Source organism: Gopherus flavomarginatus, chromosome 21, assembly GCF_025201925.1.
Source record: "Gopherus flavomarginatus isolate rGopFla2 chromosome 21, rGopFla2.mat.asm, whole genome shotgun sequence".
NCBI classification, from domain to species: Eukaryota; Metazoa; Chordata; order Testudines; family Testudinidae; genus Gopherus; species Gopherus flavomarginatus.
In genome coordinates this window covers 21,490,904-21,502,964 of record NC_066637.1, presented here as the reverse complement: position 1 = coordinate 21,502,964, position 12,061 = coordinate 21,490,904, and the positions used below count along the sequence as shown (strand labels likewise).

Here is a 12,061-nt window from a genome sequence, read left to right as displayed (position 1 = left end):
AAGCGGTTTATAGAGGGCTAACGAAGGCTAAGTAGATATTTTAAGAACTGTTAATCGGTTGCTGTAGATTGTTATAGAGACCAATAGATGAGTGGGTGGCTTGTACTCCTGGCCAACAGCCATCCATAACCCCGGCTGCTGATGGGCTAATAACCACCTCTAATACACGCTGTTCACCTCTGGGACATGTTTATAACAGACTTTAGTAATCCCATACAAGCCATCTATTAACAGCACCTACCTATAAAGTGTGACCAAATTTCCTGCATTTAACATCTGCAGCTTAACACCGTCCCATGTGGGTTCTGGCCTCTCACAGGTTCATTGTCCTGCCCTGAGGCAGCCGCATTGTTAATAGCACCATTCGCTGCAAGTGACCCCTGTGCAGAATGGCAGCACGAGGCACAGGCTGCTCCTATGTCCCCTTCGCCCCGTAAGGGACCTTATGAGGGGCCTGCTCCAGCTTCCAGTGAAGTCACGTCTCCCGTGATTTCAGTGGGACTTCGATCAGGCCCTGAGTCCTTACCCCAGTGCAGGGAGAGGGACCAGGCCAGCTGGCCTATGTCTGTGTAGATCTTCTGCTCATTCCCCTCCCCACAGCAGGGGGCTGCAGTGGGGGATGGACTCCATTCCTCTAGCCCCCTGGTACCCATGCCAGTGCCCAGGCCTGGGGTGGCCCCACTCCCTTTCCAGTGCTGTGACCTACATTCTGTCTAAGCTGTGTGGCCATGCAGCAGCCTATTAAGAACTGTGCAGGCCTCAGGGCTGCAGCAGGGAGACGCACCTCTCCCCCAGCCCTGGACCTGCTGCGGCGGGGAGAGGCGCCTCTCCCCTGCTGGCCACAGCCCAGCCCTGGATCTGCCACAGCCGAGTCCTGACCCAGTCCGGCCTGAACCTCCCGCAGATGGGGAAGAGGCACCTGGCCTCAACCCAACCCAGCCCTGGAGCTGCCATGGCAGGGAGAGGCACCTCTCCCCCATCAGCTCAAGTGCTGCTGTGGGGAGAGAGAGCTCTCTCCCCGCCATAGACCTGGGGCAGCCTGCACACCAAACCCCTCATCCCCGACCTCACCCCAGAGCCCACACCCCCTGCTAGAACCCTCAGCCCCCCTACAGCCCAACCCTCTGCCACAGTCCTGAGCCCCTCATCCCCAGCCCCACCCCAGAGCCTGCACTCCCAGCCGGAAACCTCACCCCCCACTGTTCCCCTCCCACATCACAACCCTCTGCCCCGCCCCACAGCCTGCACCCCGGGCTGGAGCCCTCACCCCTCTGCCCCAGCCCTGAGCCCCATCCCCCACTCCAAACTCTTCGGCCCCATCCCCACCATATACACTTTGTTATGTGCCCCAAGGTGGACACATCACCTCCATATTGGCGCACATAACAAAAGTCATTCTGCACATGGGTGGGAAAAATTAGTGACCCAGCCAGTTGGCCACATCCCAATCTGCCCAAGGCCGGGCAGGGCCCTGTTTCCTCACAGTGACCTTGCGTCAGGGCACAGGATATTCCAACACCTGCTCCCAGAGCTGCTAGGCACCTCCCTTCCCTGCAGCCTCTGATAAAGGGGAGTATTAAAGGGCCCTTGGTCCTTGTGGTCCCTCTGGCCAAGATGCTGAGGCTGCTGATCCCCGTTCTGCTTGTGGCTGGTGGTAAGAAACAGGCTAGAGGGCTAGAGATAAGACTCTTTCCTCTGCCCCAGTGCCCCTGCATAGAGCACATACTTAAGGAAGAAGGCCCTTCATGCCATCTGCAGCCCCCAGACACACAGAGCTCTCCTTGGTCCTCTTGTGCCTAGCCCCCCGGTTGCCCTTCAATCTCATGGAGGTTGTGCAAGGTGCTGTCAGGGGAATGGGCCCTGGTGCCTGCCTCAGTTGTAAATGTGGAGACAGGTTGGCTCAGGAGGGGATGAAACCCTGGGTAGGCCTACATTGGGCAAGGTAATCATCCAGGGCTGCCCAGAGGATTCAGGGGGCCTGGGGTCTTAGGCAATGGGGGGCCCCCACTGCCGAATTGCCGCCAAAGACCCGACACTTCAACAGCGGGTCCCAGAGCGGAAGGACTCCCCACCACTGAATTGCCACTGAAGACTCAAAGCAGAAAAAGCTCCTGGGGCCAGGGCCCCATGAGAGCTTTCCGGGGCACCCGGAACAAGTGAAGGACCCTGTTCCTGGGGCCCCGAAAAACTCTCGTGGGGGGCCCTGCGAGGCCCGGGGCCTGGGGCAAATTGCCCCACTTGCCCCCCCCCCCGCCAGGCGGCCCTGTAACCATCCCATGGAGAGCCTGGGCCAGGGGAGTGCCCCTCCACCTGAGGACTGGGGCGTGACTGGGGACATCCAGGGTTCGGTTGGAGAGGGTGAGCTGCCATGACCACGTGTCTTGCTTCCCCATTGTCCAGCCTCCTCTGCTCAGCAGAAAGGTCTGGTGCCTTTGCTATCTGTTTAATGCACAGTCCTCTCCCCTTCCAGCCCGTGGGTGTGGGACACCCATCTACTCCCCCCACACAAGGGTGGTGAACGGAGATGATGCCGTGCCGTACAGCTGGCCCTGGCAGGTGAGTGGAATCCAGCCATTGTCCGCGGTGACAGCCAATCAGCACCGAGGCTCGATGCGATCGCACCATCTGCACTAGCGCAGGGTGTTAGGGTTCACAGCAAACTTTTTTTTCCCCACTGAAAAATCCAGATTTAGGTTGGCTGAAACCTTACCTGTGTTTGCCCTGAGTTCATTGCATTTGATTGGTGAGAAGAAGATTGAAACATTTTTTGGAGCCCTCCCCAATATTTCTTTGTGAAGCTTAATGTTTCGATTTCTCAGTTCAAAGTGAATCTTTCAAAAGTAAGTCCAGTTATTAAAAAAAATTAAAAACATTTTAAAACACTGAAAAGCAAAATGAAATGTTTCGTTTGACCCGTCACGGGTACATGGGCCTGCCCTGACATGGCTGTAGCGTTATCAATTTCTTCTTCAATTGTTTATGTTTCCTAAAAATCTGAAAAAAAAATCACTTTGGGTGGATACGAAATTCCCCCTACCCCCAAATTTTGGAGCAGCTAAAAAACTCCCTTATTCACCCTGCTGTAATCTCCCCAGGACTGGGGGTTGCGGGGGTTAGACCTGCAGAGTTGCTCTGACTACACCAAGCTCTTGTGGTGATGGACAGGCTAAGCAAAGGGGGTGGGGGGACGGATTGAATGGTGCCCTGTTTACAGAGCAAAGGAGAGCTAAAGGGACAGGAAACGCCATCTTCTTCATCCCTTCTCCTCATGGCTGTATTGAGGAAGCAAAACTCGCCCTTGGTTTAACGCCCCGCCCTGCATCCTTAGGCAACCCGCCGCTGACCTTACGGTCCGAGAGAACAAGTCCCACCTCTGATGTGCATGAAATTCTAGCAGCTGTTTTATCCGGATCCCAGTTTGTGCCTATTGCGGGTCCTGCCGTGTGCATTCCATGGCCCCTACCGACAGACTGGGCAGCCCAAGGCCAGGATTGGCACAAGCTTCCGGCTATGCTTTCAGACATAGCTGAGCCCCCACCCTCTGAAATCAGGGCCCTGTCAAGCATCAGACGTTGGGCTCCAGCTCGCAGCAGTCTGCGGAGGACACGGTGGATTCCTTGCCTTTGAGTTTCTTAGCAGTTCTGTGTCTGTGCCCATGTTCCAACCCACGGAACTGATGGGCACAGGGAGAAGCAAAAAAGCCCTACAATTCACTGGGAAGGGGCAGCAGGGCCCTGCCAGGCGGTGGGCATGAGAGAGTTCCAGTGTGAGCCAGAGACTAGCTGCTCCCCTCAACTCCCAGGGCATTTCTGAGTGACAATCCGCGCGGGTCAGCCCCTCAGTGCCTGCTGCCCTCTGTGTTGTGTGAGCAGGGAGAGGGCTTGCCCCGGCAGACTGCGTGCCATGGTAACTCCGCCGTGTGTAACCACAGTCCCCCAGAGAGCAGCCTGCCTCCACAGCTGGGCCAGGCCATGCTAGCACTCTGATGGGCCATGGTCTCTGGCTGTTTTGGGTGGGTTCCATGGGATGTTACTGGGGCTAACCCAAAAGCTCCCACTGTTCAGAGCCGCCCCACAGTGGAGCCAGAAGACAGGGAGCCCTGGAGCTCCACAGCAGGTCCCCACTGCCCTGTCTTGTCTCCTGGCAGATCTCCCTGCAGTACGAGAGGGATGGTGCTTTCTATCACACCTGCGGGGGAACCCTCATTGCTCCCACATGGGTCATGACGGCTGCGCACTGCATCTCGTAAGCCTCCTCCTTTTACGATTGCCTAAAATTTAATGCGGCCAATGCACCATGGGGTCTTGGGGCAGGAGCCACAGGGCCTTGGTCTGCCATGGATCCCTGTAACTGACACACTCTGCAGCCTGGGGCACATCCCTCCATGAAAAGGCTAACAAGTCCTGGGGTGCATCAGGCGAGGTATTTCCACTAGAGACAGAGAAGTGTTAGTACCATTATACAGGGCACTGGTGAGACCTCATCTTGAGTATTGTGTGCAATTCTGGTCTCCCATGTTTAAGACAGATGAATTCAAACTGAACATGTGCGGAGAAGGGCTACTAGGATGATCTGAAGAATGGAAAACCTACCTTAGGAGAGGAGACTCACAGAGCTTGGCTTGTTTAGCCTAACCAATAGAAGGCTGAGGGGAGATACGATTGCTCTCTATAAATACATCAGAGGGATAAATATCGGGGAGGGAGAGGAGTTATTTAAGTTAGGCATCAACGTGGACCCCAGAACAAATGGATAGAAACTGGCCATCAACAAGTTTAGGCTTGAAATTAGATGAAGGTTTCTAACCATCAGAGGAATTAAGTTCTGGAACAACCTTTCAAGGGGAGGAGTGGGGGCAAAAAACCTGACTGGCTTCAAGACTGAGTCTGATAAACTTATGAATGGGCTGGTATGACAGGACTGCCTGCAACGGCATGTGGCCCATAGGCAACGGCCAATAGCAAAAATCCCCAGGTGCTGGAGATGGGACACTAGGTGGGGAGGGCTCTGCGTTACGACAGATAATGCTTTCCCAGGTGTCTGCCTGGTGGGTCTTGCCCACATGCTCAAGGTCTAACTGATCACCATATTTGGGGTTGAGAAAGAATTTTCCCTGGGTCAGGTTGGCAGAGACCTTGGGAGAGGTTTTCACCTTCCTCTGCAGCATGGGGCATAAGGTCACTTGCAGGTTTAAACTAGTGTAAATGGTGGATTCTCTGTAACTTGAAATCTTTAAACCACGATTTGAGGATGTTAGTAACTCAGCCAGAGCTTAGGGATCTATTACAGGAGTGGGTGGGTGAGGTTCTGTGGCCTGCAAGGTGCATGATCAGACTAGCTGATCACGCTGGTCCCTTCTGACTTCAGTAAGCATATCTAAGTAAGAATATACATGACCACTCTAAACCTAGCCAGTGTCCCTTAAGTGACTTCCCACATGGTGTCAGAGCATGTTACGATTAGAGCTGAGTGGGTCTAATATTTATTTAATTTTCCTTCTTGATATAGGAATTAGGTACCATGCTCCTGTCTGATAGTTTCTAAGTTATTATCTACAAAAACACTGGAGTTTACAGTTGCCTAAGTACCCCCTGGAATCACAGTTAAAGTTGTGCCCCCCCTCCATCTGAAATGGTGCCCCTGTGTCCCCCTCCGCCATGCACGGCCCCATTGGCCTGACTGGAGCCACCCGCCCCAAATGTAGTCAAACTACACGTATGTCAGCCCCCATTCTGGGTTTCCCACCCAAGCAGAGTCTTTCAGAGACATTTCCCTTTTCCTGAGACCTGATTCCTTTAGTTCATCCACTTAGTGAGGCTGTGGACCTGCTAAAAGCCTCCCAGCCCCTCCCTCCAGGAGTTCCTCCTTCAGCTGAGCTCTGGGAGCCCCTTAACTGGCCTAATGCTCGTTAACCAATTAGCTGCTGAGCACCTAACTACTGGGGGGAGGGGGTTCAGGATAGGTTCAGTCTCTTTACAGAAGCCCATCATGGCCCTGACTCTCCTTCGAGGGGCCAGTCCGGCCACGACAGTGTCTCTGCTCTGTGTGTCCCTGCGTGAGGGGCTGGTTGGGCCCCGAGTGCCCAGGCCGGGCCAGGCCAGCTGGGGGTGTGTGTGTGCTGCTGCTGCTGATGATGATGATGATCAGGGCTAGAGGCCAACACAGGGAGTAGGATGATGTCTCCTGCATGGTGTGTAGGACTCAGACCCCTCTGAGTCCCAAGGGGGCACTGCAGGCTGCCCCCCGCTGCAATCCCTCGGCTGTCCCCTCACAGGCTCTTGGGGGTTTCCTTCCAGTACATCCCGCACCTACGAGGTGGTGCTGGGGGAGTACGACAGGAGCGTAGCAGAGGGCTCTGAGCAGCACATCCCGGTGAATCCTGAGGACATCTTCGTCCACCCTCGCTGGAACTCCATCTGCGTGGCCTGCGGGTAAGGCAATGCAGGCACGTGCCAGGCTGCAGCTGCCCGCCCTTCTGCGCTGTCTGGGGGCGGCAGGGCTCCCAGGGAGGGCAGTGGCAGATGGGGATCAGTCTGTTATCCAAACGGCTGGGGAGGGAAAGACACACACAGAGCTGTTCCCATGTAAGGACCCTGGGCCTGTCGCTGGTGCCCTGGACAGCACCCTTCAGGCTGGCGGGTGCTGAGGGGCTGCAGAAGCCAGCAGGGGAATAGTGTGGGTTTATCTGCCACACTGGCTCCATGGCCATGGGCTCCGCTCATAGCAGAGCAGGCCCTGGGCCGGCCTGTGACCCAACCGGGCTGGGGTCTACGTCCTGATCAGCACACACTGCCCTTCCTTTGGGAAGGGACCGGTGAGGGGGCTGCAGGCTGTCTGTGCCAAGCTCTTTGCCAGGAACATATTGCAGAGTAGCAGCCGTGTTAGTCTGTATCTGCAAAAAGCACAGGAGGACTTGTGGCACCTCAGAGACTAATACATTTATTTCAGCATGAGCTTTCGTGGGCTACAGCCCACTCCATGGGATGCATAGACTGGAACACACAGACAGGAGATATTTATACATAGAGAGAACATGAAAAGGTGGAAGTAGCCAGACCAACTGGAAGAGTCTAATCAATTGAGATGAGCTATCATCAGCAGGAGAAAAAAAACTTTTGAAGTGACAATCAAGATGACCCATAGGAGGTGTGAGGATACTTAACATAGGGAAATAGATTCAATTAGTGTAATAACCCAATCATTCCCAGTCCCTGTTCAAACCTAAGTGCCACCTTCAAGCCTGTCCCTGAGTGGTTAGAGAGGCTGAAGTGTTCTCCCACTGCTTTTTGAATGTTATGATTCCCGATGAAGTGGGCTGTAGCCCACGGAAGCTTATGCTTAAATAAACGTGTTAGTCTCTACGGGACATATCGTCCCCCTTTGGTGCAAAGGGTGGGTTTTTAGCCCTGGGCAGTGATGTCTTCAATCCATGGAGCAAGAGAGCAGCCCACCCATGGCCCCCTCCTGCTGCCCCCTCCCTGCCCTGGGGGGACACCTCGAGCACAGTCTCCAGGCCTCTCTGGTCAGGCTGCCCGCAAGGGGGGTCTGTCATGCTGTGGACACCTGTCCCCCAGAGACCTGGACTGAGCCCCGAGCCAATAAGAGCTGCTGCCCTGTGACATCCTTGGCTTCTCGCTTGGTCTGCTGGTGGACGGCTCCATGGCCAGACCCCCGAGCCGCCCGCCCTTCCAGTGAGCTCTGAGTCCTCCTTTTGCAGCAATGACATCGCCCTGCTCAAGCTGTCCCGGAGTGCCGAGCTGAACGACGCAGTGCAGCTGGGCTGCCTCCCGCCCGCAGGCGAGATCCTGCCCAACGATTATCCCTGCTACATCACTGGCTGGGGACGCCTCTCCAGTACGTGCCTGGGGGGCTCTGCGCTGGGGAGCTCTCTCATGGGGAAGCGCAAGGGCAGCCATGCTGGGGTGCATCGGCTCGGGACGCATTAGTTCATTGTCCCTCTGGGGCGGTTCCTTCTCCGCTAGCATTGAGAGGCCTCAGAGATCCAGCCCCGGAGACTAGTCTCCACAAATGAAGTGCAGCATGGGTAGCTCAGGGTTTCTTCCACATGCATTGCCCCTTGCCAATGTGCCTCGATCCTGACCTGGAGGCCTCCTCCAGGGGCACCAGGGAAGCTGCCAATTTGTGTCACCAGAACTAATTATTCTCGGACATGGTCACCTTCCCCCTATGAGCTGGATGGGCACCCACCTCTCCATCAAGTAGCCATCGGACAGCAGTGAGCGTTGACTGGTACTCGTGTAGGAGGGTGTCAAGCTGGGGAGGAAGGGGTAACAGGTTCCCTAGCTCATCATCAGCTCCTCCAACCAGCCCAGGCTCTCTCTGGTTCTGTGGGAAAGTCAGGAGCAGCAGGAGCCAAACATCACCTAGGGCTTTCTCCTGCAAGGTGCTGAGTGCCCCCAGCACCCACTGACTTCCATTGGAGCTGAAGGAGTATCAGAGGGGTAGCCGTGTTAGTCTGGATCTGTAAAAGCAGCATTGGAGCTGAAGGTGATCAGCAGCTCCCAGGGGTGCTCAGTGCTGCATGGGATTGAGCTCCGAATGAGACAGGAGAGGTAGAACTCGAACCCAGTGCCCGGGCTTGGTGTCACTGAGGAAGGCTGCATCGTCCCTTTGCAGCTGGCGGGTCCCTCCCTGAGAAGCTGCAGCAGGCTCTGCTCCCGGTGGTGGACTACGCACACTGCACCCAGAGTGACTGGTGGGGCAGCATCTCTATCAGAGAGAGCATGGTCTGCGCGGGCGGGGACATCAGATCAGGCTGCAACGTGAGTAGAAAGAGAGTGGCGGAGAATTTGGGTGCAGTGCTGTCTCGTGTGTGCATATGATCTGTCTGATCAAATTACTGCAGGCACCCACTAGTCAAACATATAGTGGTGACTCAGCTGTTAAGGGGGGTGTCACATGCTCTGTTGCTGTTGTAGGCCGCACTCACTGCACCCACCAAAGATGTACAGGAAGGTTACAGGAAGCAGAAACTCATCTCCACGTAGCTGTGCAGCCTGCACGCAGCTTTGAAAGGCTGGCAGGTGCCCAGCTTGCTGCCCTTCCCCCCAGGCAAAGCCCATTAGAATAGCTCAGCAAGGAACGTTCAGGGAATGTTTTATCCACGTTTCTCTGCTCATCAGTTGCCAGGTTGGGAAATTCTGAAGTGTGATTCATAGTAATTTCACTCTTTCTCCCGGAAATCAGCTGGTGCCTGCAGTTTGGGCTGTAGCTATCACACCCGGACACACAACAGGCAGCTGGCACTGCCAGCACAGCACAGATTGACTGTAAAACTGACAGCGTGTGGTCTGTTAGTTAGTTACATGTCAGCCAGTCAGGGAGGAGAAGCCAGAGCAGTGAGGCTGTAACACCAGCGCTATGTGATTTGTAAATGGTACAAATATCAGGCTGGAAATTTGCTTTGGGTGAATAGGAGCATCTGAGTGAAGAGCTCCCATTCACCCGCCCAGGCGTAGGTAACACTCCTGCTCAGACATTCCTGCAGGGCTGATGCCAAAGCCTTGTCTTTGTTTGCCTAATCCCATGGGGCGAAGAGGTCAGACTCAGCTGCACTGGAATGTTTTCCTCCTCTCAGCCTGACCAATTCACAGCCAGCTCTGGGTGAGAGAGTTCAAGGCACTGGTTAGGCCTCCTTGCGGTGACAGCCGTGGAGATGGCCCCAGTTGCCTGGACTTTGCCCCCAGAGCCTGGTGCGCAGCTGTAGCAGGCGGCGAGTGAGGGATCGGGGATCTGACTCGCCCTCACCCATGGGGGCTGTCTGTCTTCCAGGGTGACTCTGGTGGCCCCCTTAACTGCCAGGCCTCTGATGGGAGATGGCAGGTGCAAGGCATCGCCAGCTTTGTCTCTTCCCGTGGGTGCAACACCTTAAAGAAACCCACCGTCTTCACCCGCGTTTCCGCCTTCGATGACTGGATTGCAGAGGTGAGACCCCCAGCCATGTTAGTGCACGGCAGCGGGAGGGAAATCTGCTCCTGGGGAGGGTCAGGGAGAAATCAGAAGGCCAGGCAGGGGGTCCTGGGACAGGACAGGGGGCCCCAGATGGACAATATTTGGGGGCTCTCTCCAGGAACAGAATTTGAATCTGGTGAGGGCCCCTTGAGTGTGGTGTCCTCCTGGGGCTGTGAGTCAAGCTCAGTGCCACGGGCCCCATGCGGAGATCACAGCCAGCTGTGCTGCACACAGCACTGAGCAAGCGGGACCCATCATGTGACGTCACCTTTGGTCCCCCTTGTGCCTCACTTCTTCCGGTAGCCCAAGTCACTGCAGAGCAAAATAAGGAACAGCTGAGTCTGGCCTGCAAAGTGGTTTCTGTAAGATCTGGAGCCTGGAAGAGCTGGTCTCAGCACAGCAGATACTGGAGGCAAACTAGCTCGGATGTGCTTCTCCGCTGGCACGCGCGTGATGACCCTGGAGTCTGCTGGGAGCCGGCATTTTGGGCACACGGCCCAGAGCCACAAGCAGGATGCTCAGCGGCCTGCAGCACCACCCAGCTCTAGGGATAGTTTGAGACAGAACATCTGGCTTGGCTGTGGCTGTGAGCTCTGTCCTGCAGTGAGCAGGGGCTGGAGGCAGGCAGAGGGAGGTGTTGGGGGGGCAGCATGGCCTAGTGGCTGAAGCACGCACCTGCAAACTGGAATTTCTGTGCTGTACTCCCAGCTCTGCTGCCCTGTGCTCTGGCTGACCCCTTGGGGCTGGATTTGGATCTCACTGCTCCCAGAGGCAGAGTTATTCTGGTGTCAGGGCCAGGCTCCCCTCTCAGTTACACCAGGGTGGGGGGCATGACGCTCTGGATTTACACCTGTGTAACTCAGGGCACAAACTGGCCCAGACAAACTCCACAAGTGTCAAACCAGCGTCACTGAGAGCAGGCCTGGGCCTTGGGAGCCTCAGTTTTCCTAACAGATGATTTGGGGGCAACTGTTTCCCCTGCCTTGTTTGAGTGCAGCGAGAAGGGCAGATTGTGTCGGGCAAGGGCCTGGACCTGGGTAACCTCTGACGCATGGCGGGGAGTGTGAGCCATGCCCATGTGCTGTGGCACTGGACACCCCCACCCCAAATGGCAGGTCCTGGCCAGTGGGTCGTAGCAAGGGTCCGGGCCCCCCGCGGTCTCACTTCCCCTGGGCGGTGGCAGCAGCATGGAGGAAGCTGCTGGAGCCAGCGAATGGACAGTCAGCAGTGGGATAGTGATTTGTGGCCTGGCTACAGGGGTTTGACGGGGTCTGCAGGACTGGGAGAGCGAGAGCTGGGGGGCTGGGGAGAGAAAGGGGAGCAGGAGTCTGAAGGGCTGGGGAGGGGAGGGGAGAACAGGGGCTGGAGGACTGGGCAGGGGAGGGCGAGCTGCACTGGGGCAATGGTGACAAAATGCGGTTGTCGGTTGTCTTAGTAAAAAGTCTGGGAGCTGCTGGCCTAGAGGCGGAGGCTGATGAGCCTGCTCCAGCCTTGGCTAAGGGAAGCAGCTTTTTCAGCTCAGGCACTAGAGGTTGCTGAGTTAGTTATGATTCCCAGGTTCGAGCCATTCAGGGGCATCATGTTACATATGCAAAGGGCGTCAGAAGCCCTGAGAATACGATTTGTGCCGTAGTTTATTGTATCCTGCCCTGATATACTTTGGGTTGCTTTTCTTTCAGACCATCGCTAATAATGCATGATAAGCTGAAAGAGCCACATCTCGGAGAAACTTTCCTGGGCAGATAATAAAACAATTGTAGAAATCCCATTGTGGGTGTATTTCTTGGGGGGTAGGGGGTTCTCTTTGCTGGGGTTAATGCAGCGCCGATAACCCCAGGGCTCCTTGCAATTGGGCAGCATGGTGGAGGGAAGGTTGTGTAAAATGAGGAATTCTTTCTTCTGGGATTTCATGCTCTGCTCTGGCGTTCCTGTAGCTTTGAAACTGTTCTTTGAAGCCCTTCACATATACCTAGTGGGTCCGATGCTGCTCTGCATTGCATACGGGGTTGTCACTGACACTCAGGCTGGGCAGGTGTAGAATGACTGAGTGGAGGAGTCCACCTTCATACCCACAGTGCACTTATGGAAG

The 12,061-nt window shown here is 55.6% G+C and overlaps 1 protein-coding gene across 1 annotated transcript; it reads left to right on the top strand.

The window, feature by feature from the left end:
- Positions 1–1,614: 1,614 nt before the first annotated feature.
- On the top strand, positions 1,615–11,738 carry CELA3B (chymotrypsin like elastase 3B). The gene is made up of 8 exons (XM_050931286.1): positions 1,615–1,654; positions 2,471–2,556; positions 4,148–4,245; positions 6,297–6,431; positions 7,718–7,854; positions 8,638–8,783; positions 9,793–9,945; positions 11,652–11,738. Exons 1-8 carry the CDS (start codon positions 1,615–1,617, stop codon positions 11,670–11,672), a joined length of 816 nt encoding a protein of 271 aa, XP_050787243.1. The 3' UTR covers positions 11,673–11,738.
- Positions 11,739–12,061: the final 323 nt, after the last annotated feature.

Excerpts from the sequence above, each read along its gene's own strand:
- CELA3B (XM_050931286.1), top strand. The coding sequence starts at position 1,615 with ATGCTGAGGCTGCTGATCCCCGTTCTGCTTGTGGCTGGTG. Across the intron at positions 4,246-6,296 it reads ACGGCTGCGCACTGCATCTC|TACATCCCGCACCTACGAGG; the intron begins GTAAGCCTCCTC and ends GTTTCCTTCCAG. Across the intron at positions 9,946-11,651 it reads TCGATGACTGGATTGCAGAG|ACCATCGCTAATAATGCATG; the intron begins GTGAGACCCCCA and ends CTTTTCTTTCAG.